This window comes from Chionomys nivalis, chromosome 8 (genome assembly GCF_950005125.1).
Source record: "Chionomys nivalis chromosome 8, mChiNiv1.1, whole genome shotgun sequence".
Taxonomy (NCBI): Eukaryota; Metazoa; Chordata; class Mammalia; order Rodentia; family Cricetidae; genus Chionomys; species Chionomys nivalis.
In genome coordinates, this window is record NC_080093.1 from 65,689,748 (window position 1) to 65,714,201 (window position 24,454).

At 43.3% G+C, this 24,454-nt stretch overlaps 1 protein-coding gene and 1 pseudogene across 1 annotated transcript in view; one reads left to right on the forward strand and one right to left on the reverse strand.

Annotated features, from left to right (window-relative positions):
* Nucleotides 1-13,431: 13,431 nt before the first annotated feature.
* LOC130879152 (pyridoxal phosphate phosphatase PHOSPHO2-like) lies at nucleotides 13,432-14,150 on the forward strand (annotated as a pseudogene).
* A 3,082-nt stretch (nucleotides 14,151-17,232) lies between these two features.
* The window catches only part of LOC130879898 (deleted in malignant brain tumors 1 protein-like), a 112,237-nt gene continuing 105,015 nt past the window's right edge, over nucleotides 17,233-24,454 (reverse strand). The window contains exons 55-58 of the mRNA XM_057778724.1: nucleotides 24,127-24,159; nucleotides 22,984-23,159; nucleotides 21,076-21,458; nucleotides 17,233-17,524 (exon numbers count right to left, since the gene is read on the reverse strand). Coding sequence (XP_057634707.1) covers nucleotides 17,233-17,524; nucleotides 21,076-21,458; nucleotides 22,984-23,159; nucleotides 24,127-24,159 — 884 coding nt within the window. The remainder of the gene's footprint in view (nucleotides 17,525-21,075; nucleotides 21,459-22,983; nucleotides 23,160-24,126; nucleotides 24,160-24,454) is intronic.

Genomic DNA, 24,454 nt, shown 5'->3' on the forward strand with positions numbered 1-24,454 from the left:
TCCACTGAGTAGTACTCCATTGGGCAAATGTTACCCTTTTTCTTTATCCATTCTTTGGTTGAGGGGCATCTAGGTTGTTTCCAGGTTCTGGCTCTTATGAATAGCACTGCTATGAAACAACTGAACAAGTCTTTGTGGTATGACTGTGCGTCCTTTGGGTATGGTATTACTGGGTTTTGAGATATATTGATTTTCCATTTTCTGAGAAACTACCACACTCATTTCCAGAGTGGCTTTACAAGTTTGCTCTCCCACCAGCAATGGAGGAGTGTTCCCCTTACTCCACATTCTCTCCAGCATAAGCTATCATTGGCGTTTTTGATCTTAGTCTTTCTGACTGGTGTAAGATGGTATCTCAGAATTATTTTGATTTTCATTTCCCTGACAACTAAGGATGTTGAGCAATTCCTTAACTGTCCTTTATCCATTTGCAATTCTTCTGTTGAGAACTCTCTGTTTAGATCTGTAACCCATTTTTTAATTGGATTATTTGGTCATTTGATATTATATATTTTGGAGATCAGTCCTCTGTCTGATGTGAGGTTAGTGAAGATCTTTTCCATTGTGTAGGTTGCCATTTTGTCTTAGTTATTGCATCCTTTGACTTACAGAAACTCTCAGTTTCAGGAAGTTTCATTTATTAACTGTTGCTCTCAATGTCTGTACTACTGGGGTTATATTTAGGAAGTGGTCTCCTGTGCCCATGTGTTCAAGGATACTTTCCACTTTCTATTCAGTGAGTTTCAATGTGTCTGGATTTATGTTGAGGTCTTTTATTCATTTGTGGTTGGGAAGTTTTTCTATGTATGTGTTGCTTTTATTGATTAATACAGAAGGTACTTTTTGACAATGGCTTAACAAAATATATATATATATATATATATATATATATATATATATATATATGGAGAGGGAGGGAGAGAGGGAGGGAGGGAGAGAGAGAGAGAGAGAGAGAGAGAGAGAGAGAGAGAGAGAGGGAGAGAGGGAGAGAGGGAAGGCATAGTTAGAGAGAAACCTTGACAGATTCAGAACTTTACCTGGTAAGCCACAGCCACGTGTTGATACACAGATTGATAAGAATGGGTTAATTTAGGATATAAGAGCTAGCTAGAAATACATTTAAGTGATTGGCCTTATAGTGATTTAAATAATATAGTTTCTGTGTGATTATTTCACGTCTGAGTAACCTCTGCCAATACATTTGGACTTAAGTTTTGTGCATGGGAATAGATATGGAACTATTTGTGTTCTTCTACATGTTGACATTTAGTTATGCGAGCAGCATTTGTGGAAGATTTTTTCCACTATATAATTTTAGCTTCTTTGTAAAAAAAAATCGGGTGTTCATAGGTGTGTGAATTAATATCAGGGTCTTTGATTTGATTCTATTGGTCCACCTGTTTGTTTTTATGCCAATACCAAGGTCTTTTCATTACTGTAGCTCTATAATAGAGCTTGATGTCAGGGATGGTGATGCCTCCAGAAGTTCTTTTTGTGTAGAGGGTTGTTTTGCCTATTCCATGTTTTTTTTTTCATATGAAATTGAGTAATTTTTTTTTGAAGTTTGTGAAGAATTGTGTTGGGATTTTGCTAGGGATTACATCAAATCGGTAGAATGCTTTTGGTAATACTGCATTTTTTCTATTTTAATACTACCTATCCAAGAACATAGGAGATTTTTCCATTTTCTGATATCTTCTTCAGTTTCTTTCTTCAAAGACTTTAAGTTCTTCTCATACAGGTCTTTCACTTCTTTGCTTAGTGTTTTCCCCAAGATATTTTATGTTATTTGTGCCTATTGTAAATGCTGATGTTTCTTTGTGGGGAGAAGAAGGAGGAGGAGGAGAACATGAGGGAAGGGGATGCTTAAGAAGGGGGAAGGAGAGTCCAGTTTCAACCCATGCTTATTCAGTCCCAGTCCAGCTGGCCTTGGAGAGCTCCCAATAGATCAGTTCCACTGTCACAGTGGGTGGGTGCACCCCTCGTGGTCCTGATTTCCTTGCTCATGTTCTCCCTCCTTCTGCTCCTCATTTGGACCTTAAGAGCTCAGACGCATGGGTTGAAACTGGACTCTCTGAACAAGGCGGACAATGAAGGCTGATGAGAAGCCAAGGACAATGGCACTAGGTTTCGATCCTAATACATGAACTGGCTTTGTGGGAGCGTAGCCTGTTTGGATGCTCACCTTCCTGGACCTAGATAGAAGTGGGAGGACCTTGGTCTTCATGTAGAGCAGGGAATTTGGACTGCTCTTCAGTATCGAGAGGGAGGGGGAGTGGACTAGGGGGAGGAGAAGTGGAGTGGGGATAGGGGGAGGGGAACAGGGGGAGGGGGCAATATGTGGGAGGAGGGGAAGGGAAATGGGAAACGGGGAGCAGTTGGAAATTTTAAGTAAAAAAGAATAAAAAAAATAAAAAAAAAGAAGGGGGAAGGACAGAGAGGAAGAGAAAGAGTATAGATATCTTGATTGAGGGAGCCATTAAAGGGCTAGTGAGAGGCATGGCACTAGGAAAATTCCAAGGAATCCACCTAAGACTCTAACAAATAGTAGAGAGGATGCCTAAACTGACCTATCCCTGAAATCAGATTGATAACTACCTTAATTAATCATAGAACCATCATAGAGTAACTGATTGACGCAGGTACAGATTTCTGCAGCAAAGCACTGTCCCGAGTTAGAAGAGTCCAGTTCCAGAGAGGGAGGAGCGATAGAATAATATGAGCAAAGGGGTCAAGACCATGATGGTGATACCCATAAAAACAGCTGACAGGAGCTAGTGAGAGCTCACTGACTCTAGACTGGTAGCGAGGGAAACAGTATAGGAACAAACTGGGCCCAGTGAGTGTCGGGAACACTTGTGAAGCTTGGGTAGTCTGTGGGGCCACTGGCAGTGGGACCAAGATTTATCCCTAGTGATTGAAATGGCATGTTGAGCACAAGAGGGAATTTATGCCTGGTACTCTAAACCTAACAACAACAAAAACCCTGGCTACTGTGCTAGTTTGCTTTCTGTTGCTGTGATAAAACATTGATTAAAGGCAACTTGAGAGAGAAAAGCATTCCCTTAGTTTATAGATTAGAACCCATCAAGGGAAGCCAAGGAAGGAACTCAAGGCAGAAACTGAAGCAGAGGCCATGGAAGAACACTTCTTACTGACTTGTTTCCCATGGCTCATTCAGCTTGCTCTTTTATAAAACCCAAAACCACTTGTCCATTGGTGCTACAGTCCACAGTGGGCTGGGTCCTCCTACATCAATCATTAACCAAGAATATGCCCCTACAGACTTGCCTACAGGCCGATGTGATGGAGGCAATTTCTCCACTGACATTCCCTCTTCTCAGATGATTCTAGCTGGTTGACAAAATAAAACTAAAGGAAAAACTGAGTGACAATTATTCCTAGTGTATAAACTAATGATGACTACTGTGTGCTATGATTAAGGAGAAGGTTTTATTGTAGGTAAGAGAGACAACAGCCAGAAGCATCTGGAAGAGTCCAGAGCAGGGGGAGAAAAAGTCAACTGAACATGGCCGACAGACTGGAGCTGGGCAGGAGAGAAGCAGAAAGCAGAACTGAAAGAGGAACAGGAACAGGAAGAGAGGGAGAACATAGGAGGACAGAGGGAGGGAAAGGAGGAAGGTAGAGAGAGGCAGACAAAGAGCGTGAGCATAGACAGAACAGCAGGGTCATAAGGAGCAGGAGTAGCTGTGGGAAGGGAAGTCTGTGGGCTGGGGGAGTTCAGGGTAGGGGAAGAGGTGAGGCAGGCTCTAGCATTGACTTTGAAATGTGTAACAGGTTCTTGTGATACTGAGGGAGCCTGAGGCCAGCAAGGGTTTTAATATGCTACTAGGCACCACAGGTAGCCATTTGCACATTCTGTCTTTTGGAAATTTGGGGAAATGGAGTTTCCTTTGAACCCGACACCTAGATTCCCAAACTATATGGTTTTGGAAAGCTTTGACATATTCCTGGAGTCTAGAAGACTGTGCACCATTTAAAGTTGTGTGCCTTAGAGGACTAGAAACACACCTAGAGAGTATGAACTTGCCCTACAGTACTGCATCTGGAGGATGTTGGAGGCTCTTCCCAAGGAGGAGAGGCCTGAGACATAGTTCTCAGCTGTTTGGCTCAGTGTTGCAGGCAGAGCCCACGGGTACCCAGAGTCCCTCAGCAAAGACTGGAAGATTTTGTTGTTGTTCTTGTTCCCAGGAATTTAAAGAAACCTTTGCCTAATTATTACCTGCATCTGGGCAAATCAGTGTCTATACCCAAAAAAGGACACAGATGTTAGAGAATCAGTTGGGGAAAGTCACACAAAAAGCTATGAGACTGACAAGCAGCAACAGCAGTCTTGGGAGACCAAAGACTAGCTTTCAAAAACACCATTAAAATACCTAGTTTTTTCAAAATGACAATACAGCATGATAAAGTAGAACACACAGAAGACAGAGCAATCAACCAAAATGCCAATTGAAAAGGCCAAGATTTTAGCCCTATTTAAACAAAGATTTAATTCAGCCATTTTAAAATATGTTCAAAGAAAGCCATGTCTAAGGAACTAAGAGAAAATATAGTGTTATCCTAAAGAATTTTAATAAAGTGAAAACTTCTGTGAAGATGGGGGTAGATATTACAGATTTGGAACCTACAATAAACAAAATGAAAACTTCACCAGCCAGCTCCAATTTGAATGTGAACAGGCAGAAGAAAGAATCCACAGACTGGGAGATGGGCCTACTGAAGCTATCCCGAAAAGGGAAGGGTTGGTAGAAATGCATCTATGGTTTCAGTGTTTCCTCCAAATGTGTGAAGAATGTAAGTCATCCCCATGCTCACAACAAGAAGCTGAACAAACTGAAAATCAACAACTCTACAGAGGTCAGCTAGAGAGCTGAATTCAGAACAGAGAGCCAGCCCACCCACACAGACAAGTTAATAGAGAACCACAGCTCACCAGCAGCAGTAAGACCCTAAAATGGTCATTACCATATGTCCTGGAGATAGGGGCGGGCTAGCTGCAGAGTTGTGACCTCCTGGATGCCCAGTCTGAAAGTGAGAAATATGTATACTCTTTGCCATTGTATGTTGAAAGTGTAAATATATGTTTAATTTTACAGGGTTGAAAATTAAAAGGTTTCCTTGAGTCTCAGACATGGTCTTAGATTTTTTAGCATAATTTTAAAATTATATATATATATATATATTTCTTAAACTACATATAATTTTAACTTCCAGTAGAGATGCATACTTGGATATCTATGATCCTAGGTGACAGGTGTAATGTTAGGCTCAAAAGGAAGGAACTCAGGTAATTTGATTCAGCTGAAAACTGAACTTGCTCATCAGAGAACTACGTCTGGTCCTGGTGAGAATTCTGGCTTCTGAACAAAGCCTCAAACAAGAGTAATTTCAGTAGGAGGGATAGATCTTTCTCTTGTTTCTTTATATTTTAAACTATAAAAAGATGGAGCCTGAAAAACAACTTGCAAGAAAAAAAATCAAACAATAGAAACCTGACTCATAGGTATTCTTTTTAACTTCCTTGTTTTGCAGCTATTTAACCATGAGGTGTAAGACACGGCCAGTGTCGCTGAGTGTGTGCTTGAATCCTAGTGAACAGCTTCACCTCATTTCACTGTACAACTGAACACAGCCAAACACCTGTAGCTTATAATGTCAAGGGTGTTTAAAACCTCGTTCCATTATTCTGTTTAAATAATTAATACAGTTGACCAGGTTCTGATTAGCAGACTCCCAACTGTTAGACTTTAAATGGTACAAAATAGTCTCTATTTCTTGAAGCTAAAATATGCCCTGATGTGGGTCAGAATTTGGCATTGTGATGAAGGGGGCTGTAAGCTGATGTCACAGAGGTTGGCTTGGAGCTAGTGGTAACTCTAGCAGCGCTGGCAGACCTTATCCCTCCCTCCGTGGAGTGTGTTGGTCTGTCTCTGAACTGCTCTAAGAGAGTTGTTTTAGATACTTTGCTCAAATCACGGGTTTGAGAAACTGCAGGTTTCTGAAGCATCCTATATCAGAAACTGTTTTCTTGTATTTTGAGGCGTGTGTGCATGCACGTGTTTTAAATAATTGTCATTAATTCAGTGCTAGACGGCTTGATTCGGTAAGTATGCTTTATAGTCAGACTGTTTTCTGTTGTCTCTGGGTTTGCTGCTCCCGGTTTCAGATATTAGACTAAGTCCAGGAAAAGGGAACTTGGTGGGAGGGTTAAGTGTTTAGCAGGGAGACATAGCCTGCTAGAAGACAGAATGAGGCACAAGAAACTCCTGAGAAGGCTGGCTCATGGTTTGAGCAAGCCTCTTTCAGCCTCAGCAAGGGGTTGGCTCTATACCTTCAGAATCTTTTTAACCCTGAGATAGCATAACCTACTTTGCTTCTTTGTGGGGGTCTCCCACCCCTCAAAAAAACACTGCTTTCAAAACAGTTTTGTTTTTTCTCAGCAGCTTTGGGCAATAACACTTTGAAGTATCATTCCCTCAGTCCTTAAAACCAGTCTTCCCAGTGTACTTGGTGGAGTGATTTCCGATTCAGTAAGCACAGTTTAGAAGGTATGGGAAGTTCCAGTGCAGGCTTCTCATTTGCTAAGGGTCCCTCACTCCCTGTGCAAAGTAATTACTTTCTCTGTCATCCTCATTTCCTGATACTGGATTTTACAGTCAAATCTTTTTATTGTTGTTGTTGTTTTGTTTTGTTGTTTGTTTTTTTTTTTTGAGACAGGGTTTCTCTGTGTAGCTTAGAGCCTGTCCTGGAACTTGCTCTGTAGACAAGGCTGGCCTTAATCTCAGAGAGATCCTCCTGCCTCTGCCTCTTGGATGCTGGGATTAACGTCATGTGCCACTACAGCCTGGCTCAAATCCCTTTTTTTCTTTCTTTTTTTAAATTTATTATGTATATAATATTCTATCTGTGTGTATGCCTGCAGGCCAGAAAGTACCAGACTCCATTACAGATGGTTGTGAGCTACCATGTAGTTGCTGGGAATTGAACTCAGGACCTTTGGAAGAGCAGGCAATGCTCTTAACCTCTGAGCCATCTTCCCAGCCCCTCAAATCCCTTTTCAACCACAAATAAACTCTCTTACCCACCTGAGGTCAGCATGGACCTCCCTGGATAGAGTTCCTTCTACTTACACACATGAGGATCCATGTTTGGTTTCTTTCTTCTTCACTGGGGGATGGGACATGGGGCAGTAGTGGCCAAGTGGCTGCTGAATTTGAGAGTAAAGCCACCTCTGCTGCCCGATCTTTTCTTCCAGGTGTGAAAGATGTTAGCCGTGAATACGAAGATGATCATTGCCGTTTTTAGCGGTGTGGTGTCTGGTGCAATCATGCTGCTAATCACTGCCTATTTTCTCGTCTTGACGGCAGTCAAGGAAGTCAAGTAAGTCATGTTAGTAGCAGTGAATAACACTTCTGCAATGGGACACTGGGCCTCTGCAGTGGCTTCTTGTAGGGAAAGTCAAGGACCACTGTCAGGTCTGAGAGGATGGGGACAGATGGGGACAGAAACTTGAGGGTTTTCCTTCAAGTTTGGAGTTGAGAGCTTACAAGTCCGCTGTTCTCAGCTGGACTGTGTGTGTGTGTGTGTGTGTGTGTGCAGGCACATGTGTGCCAGCATTCCTTTCTGTCACCAGGGAGTGTGCCTTCAGTATTTAACAGGACCCTGGCTGAGCCCCCTTTCCCTCTATGGCACTGTAGACTGGGGAGTCCACAGAGGATGCCTTGGGCACGAGCTGTCTCCTGCTCACACAGAGTGTGCCATAACGACCTCTTCCCACTCACCGGGGAGCTCACATGTCCCCTCATTCATTGTCAATGGCTGTGGGAAAGTGAAGTGGGTCAAGAGAATAGAGACTCCATGGAGGACAGCTGACAGGGATGGAAGTCAGACGAGAGATGTTTGAAGATTGGGAGAGAAGCCTTAAGTATGAGAGGCAGGCTGTCAGCAGTAATGGTGTTCCTTTCTCAGGACTTAGATGGTGGAGTCAGAGCTGAGCCCAGCCAACTCTAGCACCTCCTTCACCATTCCCACATCTCAGGGGCCTGTAACAGATACTGGGGTGCAAGTCCACTCGCTTGCTTGAACTGGCAACCTTGGTTCACATGCATAGCAACTGTAGGAGAGGAAAAGATAGGGAAGGAGCAGAGAGCTTCACCCCAAGGCTGGTGTCACATGTGTGATGGGCTTCAGGCCTGGACTTCCCATACAGCCCTCATGATTGTAGAAGCTCACTGAAAAGGACAATTATAAGCTCATTGTGTGTGTGTGTGTGTGTGTGTCTTTTCTTAAGATTCGCAAATTGGGGAGATGTTGAAAGCTGTATTAATTCACATAAGTTCACTCAAGAAAAGATCATCTGGGTCAAACCCATTACTGCTGAATCTTCTTGTATTCTCCAGGGCTGTGATGAGTATAGCATCTATACAGATTCTGGCACCCTGCCAACTTGTTTTTGTGGCACCAACAAAGAACTCTGACATGGCTGGGGAGGAGCCCCAATCTTCACAATCAGCATTTCTTTTTTAGTAGAATAGTTTATTTTTCAAATTAATTTCTGTTATGTTTATACTCTTATTTACTCTCTAAATGGTTTTCATGTTCTTTGTATAAATGCATAATAATAAAAATAATCTTTTACCTTCACATGGTGGTGTTGATCATTATGAAGGTCCTTTTTTTTCTAACGTGTTTACTCATATTGAGGCTTGAGCCTATATACTATGCTGCGATGTAAGCAGGAGAATTAGAGTCGAACATAAAAAAGGGGCATGTATTTTGAAGATGAGATATCATTTTGCGAAATGCCTAAAGTTTTAGAAGTATTTTAAAATTATGTTGAAGACTGAAACTTCCTAAGCCCAAAGGGAAAAATGATTCCTCTGAGATGACTTTTTCAGGGCTAAATTCTGATTGAATTTTGTTACATGGAATTCCTTTTTATTTTTTCTTACATTTTTTAAAACTGTAGTGTAGCTAAAACTTTACTTTTCAATTTGAAAATAGATTTTTCCATATAATCTATTCTGATTATGCTTCAAATTGCCCACCTCCTCCAGATCCTCTCCAAATTCCCACCCTCTGAAGTCCATACTCTTTCTTGCTCTCCTTCATTAGAAAACAAACAGGAATCTAAAGAAAAAAATAAAGCAAGTACAAAGAAAACCAAATGGAACAAAACAAACAAGTAAACAAAATTAAGAGCCAGGGAAAATGTACAATAAACACATTTAGACATAGAGAAATACACACTGGCACTAACAGAAATTTCTAAAAAATACAGAAAATTGGGAACCAAAATGTGTAAGAGCCATAGGGTAAGAAAAACAAGAAAAGATTCACAGGTAAGGGATTATGAGTCAAAAACCCTAAAATACCAATGTGTTTGTTTTGTGTTGGTCTTCTACTATTGGACACGGGGTCAGGCCTTAAGAGTGGTTTGTATACACAGTGAGACTCCATTAGAGTAAACTAATTTTTCATTTGCAAGTTTTTATCAGTTGGAGACAGCTTCTGGGTTAGAGATACGGGCCTGTTTCCTCTTCCACTCCTAGCACTGAGACCCCAAACCTGTGCATCCCTGTGCAGGGTGCCAGTCTCTGTGAGTTCATAAGTGTGTCGATTTCTACGGTGTTTAGAAGACCTTGCTTCCTTGGTGTTCACTATCTCCTCTGGCTCTTACAATATTTCTGCCCCTCTTCTGCAGGTTTCCCTGGGCCACATGTGAAGGGAGGGAATTCATAGAAACATCCCATTTAGGACCAAGTGTTCCAAGGTGTCTCTGTACACTGTCTAGCTCTGGGTCTCTGTAGCTCTTTCTTTTTTGAACTTTCTTTTATTTATGGTATACATATGTGCCTGATTGTCTATATGTACCCCATCTCTATGAAGTGCCCAGAGAGGCCAGAAGAAGGTAGCAGATCTCCTAAAGCAGGAGTTACAGTTGTGAGCTACTTGGCATGGGTTCTGGAAACCAAACTTAAGTCATCCGGAAGGATAGCAAGCACACTTAACTATGAGCTATGTTTCAGTCCTAAACAAATATTAACAGTAACCTAAGAATTCTACATGGATGTGTCATAATTTACTTAGCCCAAACTTTACTATTGAGAACATATTATTTCTAAATTCCATTTATTAAATGTTAAAAAAGTACCATAAAATCTTATCACTAAGTATTATTAACGGAAAATAAAACACTTTGGGATTGATTAAGCCTGAATTCTGAGTATCATGCTGGCAAGGCTGTCTCAAAGTTGCCAAATTCAAATGCACACTGGTTACTTTTCTCGGTGTGAGACCAAATTCCTGGCACTGAAAAGGGAAGCGAGGGTTTTCTGCCTTCACAGTCTCAGGGTACAGTCCCCTGGGGTGAGATGGTGGCAGGAGCACGTGTCACACACGTGTCACACACAAGAAGGCCACAGTGTCAGCAGTCAGGAAGCAGAGGGAGATGAAGCTGGGCTCAGTCTGGGACCCCTGCCACCCACAAGTAAGCACAGGCTCTAATGCCAGTGAAGGAATGGACTTGCCAGAAACAGCAGGGAGCAGGGGTGGGGGTGAAGAGCAAAGGGCAAAATTCCTTCCTTCATGTCCTTTTATGGCTACCGTTAGATGGCGGGGCCCAGATGAAAAGTGGGTCTTCTTACTTCAGATGATTTAAGAAAAAAATCCCTCACACCTGCTGGGATTTTAATTAATTCCAGATGTAGTCAAGTTGACTACCAAGAATAGTCATCACAAGTCTAACCCCTTCTCAATGTTATCTCCTTACGTCATCCTTAATTCCCAAATGAAAACAATAGCCAGGTCATTATTACACCCAACCTGATATAATTACACTATGTACAAGTACAAACACATTCTATATTTAACCATGTCATAATTACATGAAATATGATATAACTATCCCTCATACAACTGTAAATGCACTATACATTCTAGAATAAGTGGTGATATCCCTTGAAAGACATTCTTTTAGTATCTCAAACTTAAACATAATAACCACTGGTATTCTCTTAATTGATGTTATAGTACCTGATAAGAAATTAAGGAAGGAAAACACAAATACTTGTATAGACAAATTCTTAATATTACAGAAACACTCATGTCAATTATAATCCATATTTTCATTCCTGATGGGTCTGTGTCCCTTGTCTCCCTGCCTGGATTAGGCTGTAGCTTCCCATTGACTTTAATTGCAGGGCATAGTAGCACCAAGAGATACCCTAAAGGATCTCTTACATTTCAGACATAATTTTTCTTACCTCCATTGTGGAGAAGCAATCCAATTTCTCCATGGTAATCTTCATCAATCACTATTCCTAACACTGTAATGCCTTTGGTTCAAGGGCATCGGAAGCCCAAAGTGACCAGGGGGAAGCCCCGAGTTTCAGTCTAAGGGAATGCTTGTTGTTGTCTCCTGGTTGGAGTGCTCCCCCACCTGGAACCAAAACTTCTAGGCCATAAGAATTTAAGGTCATGGGAACTGGAAGCAAAAAGGTTCCTAGTGGGCCACTTAGGGGCAACAGTAAGTGGAACCATTCCTTTTTCTACCCTTCAATTCCTGCACCCATGAATATATGACCGTGTGTACTGCCCAAAGTTGTGACTACTGTGAAGATTTTCCTTTGCTGGTGCCTTTCAGGGTTGTCACAAAAAGGAGTTGACTTCTGGGTGGTGCCTGCAAAGCATGCTGAACCATTAGTGAAGCAGGTCCAGATCATCTCTTCCTCAGTCAGCCGATCACAGGGCACACCCCATGAGGCTCATGTGCATGCTAGGCAGCATAGGGCAAAGTAATAGGATCAGAAACCATAGGAACTTGGGCAATTTCTTGCTGAAACTTACTTGTGCCTTCAGGACATGCTAGAGCCTGATCACGTGTATACCACTTCCATTTTATGATGGGATTCTGCAGTGCACATCCTGCTTTTCGGCTTGGCGGGTCAGATAACAACCAGCTCATGATGGGCAGCTCAGGTTGCTGAGTAACTTGGTGACCCATTGTCAAATGTTCAGTTTGCACTAAGGCCCAATAGCAGAGCAAGAGCTGTCTGTCAAATAGAGAATAGTTTTCTATGGATGATGGCAGAGACTTGTTTTAAAATCCTAAAGTTTTCTTCTATGATTTACCTATAAAGGGCCTGGCAAAAGCTCCAAACAACATCTCTATCTGCTACTGACATCTCAGACACCATGGGGTCTTCACATGGTAGAGCAGCCTGCACATCTCAGCCCCATTGCAGCCACTTACAAGACATTGCTCAAGCTCAGCTGGTCACTCACAAGGCAAAGTCAAGGTCCCTCGGGGCTTTCTTGGCTTCTCTGCACAGGACTCTTTGGATGTGACCTCCACTTCCATTTAATACCTGCTACTGCCACTCTGTTGTACCTTACACATAAACTGTATCACTGCTGGGCATGGGGCCTTTAATCCCAGCACTTAGTAGATACTGACAGGAAGATCTCTATGTACAGGGCTGCCTGGTGTCCATAGTGAATTCCAGGACAGGGAGTTATATAGAGAGATCCTGTCTCAAAACCAAACCAAAACAAAACAAAAATGTGTTAGTTTTAGGTGTTTGGTTTTTACTTCACTGGGATATATGTACACTGGCAGATTTAAAAAATCTAGTACCAAATTTGTGTGTAAAGTATGTCCATTGGGTGTGGGATATATCTGCACATCTGTGTATGCAATGGGACTTTATAACTGAAGCACAGACAGCTACTTGTTATAGTTCAAAAATTACACATGTCATGTTACATGCTGTGTAATATTTATTATGATAGATAAGCACCAGTGTGAGTTCCATATGTATTGATTGTTCCCACTCTGGGAGGGCTCTGTCTAGGACTGGACTTAGAGTGCTGAAAGGAACAGATAAGCCCTCTGCCCCTGAGAGTTTACATCCAAATGGAAAGACAAACACTTCTGAAAGAAACCATGAACTCAATGGAAATGTCTAGAGCTCGTGATCCCGCATTTTCTTCAGGCTGGAGGACCAATAGGTGGATGCTAGAAAGGATGTTGCTGCTGGCTGCGACCCTGGCATGGGTCAGTGACAAGCCCTTCATTCCGCCAGGCTGGTGTCCCCTTCTGTACTTGCTGTGCTAGTGAGAAGCCGGCCAGTGTGCCAGTGGAAGGTAAGGCTCAGTGCGAGCTCCCACACTGCTCCCCGTGGGCTGAGGTTTTCTGTCAGATATTCCACTGTAATAATGCTGGAGTTAAGAAGTCTCCATTCCTGTGCTGTGCATCAGAACAGTTTCTCTGCATACAGAAATGGAGTAGTTGTTTAAAGACAGGTGGTAAATTAAAGATTTTTAATGACCTAAATTCAGTGCTGAAATAAGATTAATTGGACTGTAAGTGCCATCTTAGGGTAACCCAAATCTTCTCCTGAAACCATGAAAGTTTTGTTGGTGTGTGACTTTGACAATACAATCATAGATGACAATAGTGACACCTGGATTGTACAGTGTGCTCCAGACCAAAAAAAATCCTATGGAAATGCAAGATTCTTACCAGAAGGGATTCTGGACAGAATTTATGGGCAGAGTCTTTAAGTATTTGGGAGAGAAAGGGCTGAAAGAAGATGAAATGAGAAGAGCTGGCATCAATGCCTTTCAATTCGGGGACGGTAGAGCTTTTCAGCTTTCTAAGGATGAATAAAGATACATTTGATTGCATCATTATTTCAGATTCAAACCCAGTCTCCATAGGTTGGGTTTTAGAAGCTGCTGGTTTTCATGATGTCTTTGATAACGTGTTTACTAATCCAGCAGCTTTTGAGAACAGTGGTCGTCTCACAGTTAAAAATTGCCACACTCGTTCTTGCAATAGGTGTCTGAAGAACCTTTGTAAAAATGAAGTTTTGCTAGAATTTATAGATAAACAGAGAAGGGAGTGAGATATGCAGGATTGTTTATATAGGAAATTGTGGAAATGATGTCTGTCAAGTTACCTTTTTAAGGAAAATGATGGTGCCATGCCACAGAAAGAATATACTCTACATAGTACTCTTGCAAGAATGTCTCAAAATCTTGAGCCTATGGAATCTGCTGCTGTGGTTTGGTCTTCAGGTGTTGAAATAATTTCTCATTCACACTTTCTAATAAAGGAGTAATGTGCCAACAAAAAAAAATTTAACAGGCATCAACAGTTCTTCAATACTCATAAAGCAATACAATTTTAGGGATCAGGTCACAGGGCCACTCCTAGGGTCCTACATGGAGAACATTTTTTTCAACCTACAGATGGCCCTGTTATATGAGGACAATGTCACATCTCAGAAGCACCTATTTTTCCTTTCCTAGGTCTGGCCTTGAGACTGGTGAACGGTAGCCACGGGTGTGAGGGCCGAGTAGAGATCTCTTACAATGGTACCTGGAGCACAGTGTGTGATGACAGCTGGGATCTGACAGATGCCAAGGTGGTGTGCCAGCAGCTCGGCTGTGGTGTGGCCATGTCAGCCCCAGCTGAGAGCTACTTTGAGAGAGGCATGGGCCATATCATGCTGGATGACGTGCAGTGCATGGGGGATGAAGCCAAGGTGTGGCAATGCACACATCACGGATGGTTCTCCCACAACTGTGGGCACCATGAGGATGCCAGCGTGGTTTGCTCATGTGAGTGGCAAGGCTTGCATCACATCTCAGAGTCAGAGCTTTTCCAACCCCAGCCATTGGGAAGGGAGATGTCAATACCAGCAGGCAAGCTGTCAGCAATGAGCTCTGGGATTTGAGCTGATTTTAAAGTCAATTTACTTAAGAGTTAGTTTTTGATCATAGATTCCAGCATCTGTAAATTGTTCAAAATCTCACCTGGAAAATAGCCTACCCCCCTCCTGCTAGTCAAGGTACAATTTTAATTATCATTTTCTTTAATCTGAATCTTTACTATGTGAATTTTTTTTTTTTTTACAAGGAAGCTTCAAACTTCATCAGCCTAAACAGAGAGCCAGGGCCACATCCTGCAAATAGACCACACTTAAACATAGACAGTGTCTTAGTTACTGTTCTGTTGCTATGATAAAACACCCCTGACCAAAATATCTTACCAAAGAAAGCAAATTATTTGAGGCTCATGGTTCCAGAGGCTTAGAGTCTATGACCAGTATGGTGAGGAACATGGCAGCAGGCGGGTAGGCATGGAGCTGGTGCAGTAGCTGAGAGCTCACATCTTGATCCACACAGAAGCAGATGGAATTAATTAGGGTTTTCTTGGGCTTTTCTTTTCTTTTTTTTTTCTGTTTTCTTTCTTTTTTTTTTTTTTTTTTTTTGGTTTTCCGAGACAGGGTTTCTCTGTAGCTTTGGAGCCTGTCCTGGAACTAGCTCTTGTAGACCAGGCTGGCCTCGAACTCACAGAGATCTGCCTGCCTCTGCCTCCCAAGTGCTGGGATTAAAGGCATGTGCCACCACCGCCTGGCCTTTCTTAGGCTTTTCAAACTTCAAAGCCTGCCCCCAGGGACACACCTCCTTTAACAAAGTTACACTTGCTAATCCTTCCCAAGCAGTTCAACCAGCAGGGGACAAATCTTTCAAATATATGAGCCTACGAGAACCATTCTCATCACAAACAGTGACAATGAAATCATTGTCAGAACCAGAAATTTGTTTATGAAAATTTCATAGTACCTGGATATGGCTAAATGTTTAAGACTAGCTGCTCTCTCAGAGGATAAGGTTCAGTTCCCAGTACTCACACAACAGTTACACTATCTGGAATACATGGAATCTTGTCTTTAATTGGTCAGCTGATTAATACATTAAAAATAAGAATTACAAAATCTAACCAACTAGTAAGACAGACACATCATATAGGTGACTCTCCCTGTGGTCATAGTGCATAAAAAGAAAAGAAACCTGTATTCTAGAATCCATTATTCAGACAGAATGGACCTAGATATTCAGAATCTCGGGTGGTGACTTGGAGTCACTCTTAGATGTGCAGGGGGGATACATCTGGCTTTGGTTTCTCGCCAAACGAATAATTCAAGTTAGCAGGCTTCCCTGTGGGGTCGGAAAGGATGAAAAGACATTGTTTGGTGACCCCCTCATTCTGCTTGTGTCTTTCATAGCCTCTCTGTCTGGCCCAGTACAGTCATTTCCTGTCGGTGATATGATTTCAGGTAATGTTAGTTGTTGATTGACTGGCTCTAATGTGCATTGGTGAAGTTACACTGGGAAGTAGGGTAGTGGTTTAGGGGCCAAACACCCTGTCTTCATCATCACTAAATCTAGCAAATGTCTGAACTATTTCAAGTCTCTATTTCCTCCTCTGGATGAGGTGGGTGCATCCTCAGGATATGTTGGGATTGGGTGACTTTCCTAGTAGAGAGGGAGGGGCTGACACTAAGCTGGGCGAGTGACAGAACCGTACTAGATAGATATCAGCCATTATCTTCTGACTCCCAAGGCCAGAGCTTTGTAAGCATTTCCCTCTGAACACTGCTTTCTTCCTGGCAGAACAAAGAAGCCAAAAGCATTAACTTTTTCATTAGCTCCTGGCTCTCTGGACCCAGTAGTTGCCACATTTCAAATTCAGTCAGTGGCTCTTCAGGGCAGGTCATTAAGAGCAGAGCTCAGCGCACAGAGAACAATCAGGAGAAAGGAAGTCTGTTCCCTTCAAAATGAAACAACTGAATGAGCCCTTTTGAAGGTGGCTCTCAATGACTTGTGTCGTTCAGTGGCTCTGCTAAAAGAGTTTAAAGAAAATGAACAGTGGCTCCCAGAAAACACTTTATTTTATTTTTATACGAGATTGCTGGCAGTATTTGGAAATGAATCCATATATTTCCAGAAGAACAGAAATAGGCCCAATCACCTATCAGTATCCAAATAGTAACAGATATTTTTTTAAAAAAATCTTTAGTTGCCCACAGGATAAAGAGAGACAACCATGCTTTTTCTAATGTTTCATACATTTGAAGACAATGATCAAGGTCTTGAGGGTGAAGAATAACAGAATCAACATTCTTTATTTTCCTTTATTGGCTACAAACAGACAAACTGCCTTAGAAGTTAGTGCTCAGGATTGGTTAGTGACAAACCCCAGAGAAGAAATCCCTTGGCTTCTCCTGCCCATCTGAATGGATAGAGTAGACAGTGTTGCCAATGTCTGGCTTCTGGATGACCAAACATTGCTTCCTTATAAGAAACAGACCTTGCTTCCAGTTTCCCGACACACTCGTGTGACAGCGAGAGAGATCACACCAGGGCCTTGCTCTGATGACCTGCTCTATGGATCTTCAGTGGTCCCACTGTTTGGAAGAACTCAGTTGGTTCTTCGCTGGCCTCTGCAGAGCCTGTGCCTCTCCTTCCCCTCCTCATACAGCCTTGTGAGCATCGGGAAGAGTGGTCTCCGATTCGGCAGACAGCAACCTTACATTGCAGGTAGACCACATCGTAGCTTTTGAGGAAGCTGAAGGCGTTGAACTTGAACTGGGCCACATTCTTCCCAGGGGTATGGAGGTCGGAGTAGGAATTGTCTTTGATGCACCTGATGGGGAGGAAAACCCAAACCAAAAAGGTTAACTAACACATGACATAAATTTCCTTCAACCCACATAACCAGGCTGGCTTCTAAGGTTCTGAGTGCCAAAAGGAGATCTTCCCACTAGCCTCCCTCTTGTGAAGTGACAACTACTACTATGCTACCATGCTACCATGCTACTATGCTACCATACTACTATGCTACTATGCTACTATGCTACCATGCTACCATGCTACTATGCTACCATACTACTATGCTACTATGCTACTATGCTACCATGCTACCATACTACCATGCTACCATGCTACCATGCTACCATGCTACTATGCTACTATACTACTATGCTACTATGCTACCATGCTACCATGCTACTATACTACTATACTACCATGCTACCATGCTACCATGCTACCATGCTACTATGCTACTATACTACTATGCTACCATGCTACCATGCTACTACTATGCTACCATGCTACTATGCTACTATGCTACCATGCTACTATGCTACCATGCTACTATGCTACTATGCTACCATGCTACTATGCTACCATGCTACTATACTACCATGCTACTATGCTACTACACTACTATGCTACTATGCTACTATACTACTATGCTACTACTACCACCACCACCTGTGGTTTCAACACCATTGTTAGTGGAAACCGTATACCTGGTCATAAACAGAAGGGAACCATTAAATACAAGAAAAACAATTCAAGGTTTTAGCTGTAACCTTTGCCTTCTAGCTCTACCCTATTTTGCCTAGAGGGAAGATTATAAAGTGGATTTTACATTTAGTAATGCACTTAGATTATTTAAAAAGTTTATCATAGGCCTCGTAATGCAGGGCAGTGGATGAGGGCTTGGTTACCTATGACCCCCTATGTTGTGAGTTCAGTTCCCAGCACTACCCAAAGAAAGTGTATTGTAAACTGTAGGGTGACATAAGTGCTATATTAAGAGGAGATAAAGTGTTGTTATGTAAATGTATAGTTCAAAAGAATCAGAGAAGTTAGAAAAGATAGGCACAAGGCAGGGAAAGAACAAAAGACAGATGTAACGAATGGTGGTGGAGTCTAATCCAACTGCTTGGATGAGAATGTTAAATATGAATGGTTCATATTTACACCAATGTGAAGACAGAGACTAGATTACAGGAGAATCCACAAAACCTCCGTCTATATGCTCTTTACAAGACAGCCATGTCAATACACAGACACTGGCACTGAGATGGAGGGAGAGCAGCCTGGCAGCTGCTTCTTTGTTCAGAACAAACTTCAGAGCGCGCACAACTGTCAGGGACAAGTGGGTGCTTTGTAACAACAAAAGAAAGGGTCAACCCTCTACGAACAGATCCTTACCCAAGATAATCGAAGTAAGAAACAATCTGTATCCCAATATAATAATTGTTAATATAATGCACCTGCAGGAAGATGGTTAAATATGGGAAGCAAAGGGAACCGAAGTGAGATACCAACAAACCCACTGTAGTAACTGGATGCTTCACTATCCCTCTCTCAACCATAGATCCAGTGGGGAGGAATGCAGTAAGGGCAGAAGGGACCTGAGGAACACTGTTAATCTACTAGATCTGTTGACATTAATTAAACAGTCTATATAACCACAGCAGAATGCTCATTCTCCTCAATCCAGGTAGAATGTGCATTAGGACAGACCATATTCCTGCCCATAAGAAATACTTTAATAGTCTTTAAAGGATAGAAATACATTGTCAGGTAGCAATGGGATTAAACTTAAAATTAATGGCAGCAATCTTTCTGGGAAATTCTCAAATACATGCAAGTAGACAGTATATTTTCAGGCAACTTTTGTATCAGAAATGTCCTAAGAGAAATCTGAGAGTTTTGAAAGAACTGAAAATGATGCATGTGTTATGGGTGAGAAGAGTCCGCAGAGGTTCACTTTTGAATGCTTAGTCCCCAGTTGGTGGAACTCTTGGGGAAGCCTGGTTGGAGGATGTGTGTCACTGGGGGTAGGCTTTAGGTTTCAAAAGACTAGTGCCGTTTCCTGTGTTCTCTGTCTGCCTCCTACTTTTGAATGGAGATGTAAACTCTCCACTTTTCCTGCCTCCATCCCTTCACATTGCCATTGTGGACCCTAACCCTCTAAAACCATAAGCCAAATTCAACACTTTCTTTACAAGGTGCCTTGGTCACCATGCTTTGTCACAGCAATAGAAATGTAAATAATACAATACCTAGCTTACCAAAATTTGTGGGATGCAGCTAAGGCAACACTTGGGAGGATTTATAGTATTAAAATGCATATAATTTGTTATAATCTCCAATCAATCAAAGATTTAAAGGCTAGAGAAAGGGGAACAAATTAAGCCTAAAGCAAGGAGAACAGTGTGCTAGCTGTGACATTCTGACTCCTAGCTGAACTTCTCGCCTTAATAATATGACCACAAGAGGGGTCGGAAGGCAGGAACCTTCTCCCTCTAGAGCATCCTCTGGTCTATGCATGTCCTGCCACAGCTCCCAGAAACCTGTGGCAGGTGCTGCCTTGCTCCTCTGTTGATCTTTGGCAACATGTGCCTCACTGTTCCCCATGGGCCTAAGGCTGCTGTAGCTCTTGCCACACTAAATTTGCCACTGAGGAAACAAGTTTCTTAACTAGTCACCAGTTATCCCTTCATGAGCATTTAATCCTTGTCCTCCAGCCATGACCACTGCCAACTCGAAAGCAGAGCAGCTGGGATCATCCATATTTAGGAGAGCCCCACACCAGGCCATTAACATCCCTTCATATAGGGAGGGAACGGAAAATTAGCTCCTCAGCTGATTCCAGCCACTCCCTCCTACCCAACCCCAGCTTCATGTGATCTCAGCAGTGCAGGGATATGAGAGGCGGAAGAAGGTTGACTGATAGGGGCTCCATCGTCCAAATCATTCAGCAACATTCACAGGGCTATGTCGTCTATGCTGGGGTGGCACACTTGGGGTCACCTATGCAACTCCTTACTCACTTCTGCAAATAAAACCAGAGAACTTACTGGTTTACCAAGATGGATTTTGATGAAATGGGGGGGGTGTCCTTTGTGTTATTTGGAGAAAATAGACATGTGTGTAATGTCCCCAGAGAAAGATTTGCAGTAACACCTGATAAGATACGAAGGAGCCACAGAGGCAAACAACTTGCCAAGGTTCTCAGTTGGCAAGTCACTTGGTGAACCAATGAGCTTGAAGACATCTGGCTGGTTTAACTAAGAGTTTAACTCAGGAAAACACATTGACTCATAAGTGTGAGCCAAAGTCCTGAAGATTTGTCCTGGGAGAGGGAAACTAGTAAGGAAGGGAGGATTAGGCTAGAAAAGATGGGGTGGGTAGCAAAGTACTGAATGAGGTCTTGGAGGAGTCAAGGGAGTTTGCCTAGGCTGCTGTACTCTCCACCATGATCAGTGTGTGCTAGAGACATGCAGGATGTCTACACCCTTCTGACTTAAGACTCCAGGTTCAGACACTACAGGTTCCCCAGAGAAACACCATGCTCATTTAACAGCAACTAGGGAGAGTTTCCATGATCCTTACCCTTCCTGAATCAGTTCATACTTGACAGTTGTGAAATCACTGGGGTCGGGAGACGCCACACAGGTATCCACCACGAGCCTCAGATTGCGATTGTGGCTGTGGAGGGTGGCCTGCAGGAAGACCTCTTCCCTCTGATGGGTATAAGGAGGAGCTCCAACCCCCATATTCTGGGATGCAGGCGACTGGAGGAATGAAATCGACACATCGTAGCTGACATGGTCCTTCTGAGTGTCACTCCCGTGCACAATTTCCACTGCAGACTGGCCATCCACTTTGCAGGTGAACTTCACCTGGGGCACCTTGTGCCTCACGATGACTCGGCCAGGGTGGCCTTGAGGTCTGCCTCTGATGGAGTTGGAGTAGCTGAGAGAGCCTTGATGCTCCTGTGAGGATGAGAGAATCATAGGTAGTGTACCTGGAGCCTTGATGCTACTCTTTATCCACGGTGGAGTCCTTTCCTTCCCATAAGTGCCAGGTACCAGCTTCATGACCTTCTTGAGGGCTGGAGTCCCTGACTGGACCACTGTGGTAACACTAGGAAGGAGTGTGTGCGTGTGTGTGTGTGTGTGTATGTGTGTATGTTTGTGTGTATGTGTGTAAGGAGGTGTCCCTTGAGTGAGGACTGCCCCTTCCCTCCTGTAATCGCCAATCTGTAGAACTTTGGGTGGCAGATCCACTACGGTTGCGTGGTGCTCCCTCTCTTTTGAATTCCTCCACTCATCCAATGCCTACTGGAACCCCACCCCTCTGACCATATCTAACTTGGATCTTGGATCTTCTCTGCCCTTGATTCCAAGCTAGTTTTGGCCACAGGTGAGCCGCAGGTCTGAGCCGCAGCTTTGCTTCTTGCTTGTATCCTCCACACATCACCTCCAGCAGAACATAGAGCCTAGTAGTGAAATGGACAGCATGATGGGCAGAAGCCACCACTTGTACTTCTTCAAATGCCCTGTGTGCATGCCCAGAAGCACAGCCAGGTCGGGGACATTTCTGAAGCGTGATGTGACTCAGATCCAGAGATCCTCTGCCCGGGGCCACCTTCCTCCTAGACAAGGGGAGCTTCTGGCTTGGCTTCAGGGGAAGGAATCTCTCGGTTAAGAAGTACAAATTTGAGAACAAAAAGGATAAAAATGACCACAATCTGTACAACCAAACAGCAGACAAAATAGAAGTGAGCTCATGTTGGATGCATCACGTGGTCGGTTTGAATGAATGCTACCTCCACAGTGTCACGTGAGCCTTTTGCATACGGACAGGGAAGCAGGAAAAGAGTGTCAGGATCCTGTTTTGGGTCACATCACTGCCAAATATACTGACAGGGTTGTCATGGCAGAACAGTTTCTATACATGGGTGTTCTTGATATCAATGCCATTGTTTCATGAGCTAAGAAGGTGGTTGCAGAGAATTAACTAGACACGTGTATTTAATGGCTCCAGAATATCCTAGATGTTTGCTGTCTATAGTGTGGAACTAGCTGCTTACTTAGAGACATAGCAGACAGACAACCTGTCCTCCCTCATCCCCAGCACCCTACCTTGCTCATGGTAGATATGTTCTAACATTCAGTCAAGAAGCATGTTATGAGAAATGCTGGCTTTGAAACCGAGAGAATATTGGCAGCTCAGTCATCATCTGTCTAGCCATCACACCCAACACGCTGTCCACATCACTGCACCCAACACACTGTCCACATCACTGCACTCAGCACTCATTCTGCATCTTCTCAGGATGAGTGTGTGTCTGAAATTCTTCAAATGGTGGAACGTCAGACAATCAGTGAGCCGCTTCAGAAATGAAGCAGCTTCTTCCCTTATCTTCCACATGTATTAACAGGAAATTTAATTTTTCTAAGCCTCCCTTCTTGGACTCCATCCATGAAGGTCATTGCTTCACTGTCAGCCTCTTACCTGCCTGATGGTGCCACAGTGACCATAAGGGATATTGAAGATAAGGTAACGCCCAGTGACTTGGGGACGACACATCCTGTCATTTAAATGGATGTCCCAGGAGGAGTAGCCTAATCTCCGGAGATAACCTCGGTCAATGACGGCTTGGAAGAGGTGAGGCAAACAGGACAGCTGAGCTGCAGGAGAGAGGGAAGCGGGTGCATTGCTGTGGAGCTCAGGGGCTGTCCGCGTGTTCTACAGGCGGCACTCCGGGGGGGCTGGGCCTGCTCAGCATCCCCGACTCCATGGTTCTTAACAGTGGGCTGCATATCGGATATTTACACTACAGCTCATAACAGTAGCAAAATTACAGTTATGAAGTAGCAACAAATAATTTTATGCTTGTTGGTCCCCACAACGTGAGGAACTGTATTAGAGGGTCACAGTGCTAGGAGCCACTGATTTACTCTAATCTATCACTTTAGCTTTACTTCACTGACGTGTGTGTGTGTGTGCGCGTGTAGGAGGCCATAGGTGAATGTTGGATATCTTCCTTGATAACTGTCTAATTTAGTTTTGGAGACAAGGTCTCTCATTTAACCTGGAGCTTGCTGGTTTGGTTAGACTGGTCAACTGGTAAGCCCCCAGGATTCTCCTCCTGTCCTCCCCTCCCCAGGACTGGGATTACAGATGCGTACAACTGTGCTTGACTTTTATGTGGGTGCTCAGGATCAAACAACTCCTCATTATTGCATGGCTAATACTTTACCAAGAGAGGCGTCTCCACAGCCCTGACTTTCATTGGCTTTGCTAATATCCTCAAAGCGGGGGGGGGGGGAGCTTTGAAATCAGGCCATATCAATAGGGAATCCTGCTTACAACCCATACCCCATAGGCCAGAGGTCAGAGCCTTGCATAGGAGCTAAAGGACAACTCATGACCCTCAGTCTGAACTTGTATCTGTCTGGTCTGTCACACAGAGAAGAACCTGGAAGAAGTGTGGAAGCAAAAATGGGGAGAGCCCAAGTACAAAGGGGCTTTTTCACCGACCTCTGGCTGTCTAGGCTAGTGGGCCTCCCTCCTAGCCTGCTTTTTCTCTCCACTCAGCTACTCCCTTAGTTCCTTCCCCAATCAGCTTCAGACCCCAGGAGGAGTATGACTTACCATTATCCTTGGGCACAAGAGAGTCAGCGTGACCTGTTTAGGAGAGATGAAAAGTGACTGTCACAGGTCTGAAACACCAGAGAAGGACAGTCAGCCATCTGTAGACAAACCATTGCAGCTGGAGTGTGGTGACATGAGGACATCCCAGAACGTGCAACATAAAGAGACAGAGATGGAACCTGACCCAAGTGAAGTGGTGCTGAGAACACAGATGTTATCAATATCAAGATTTGTGGGAGCAGAAGAATGGGGACTGCAAACTCCAATGCATGGGCGAACTCTGGTTTCTGTCTCTTTCTATATCCAAGCATGCTCAGGGCCCCAGGAG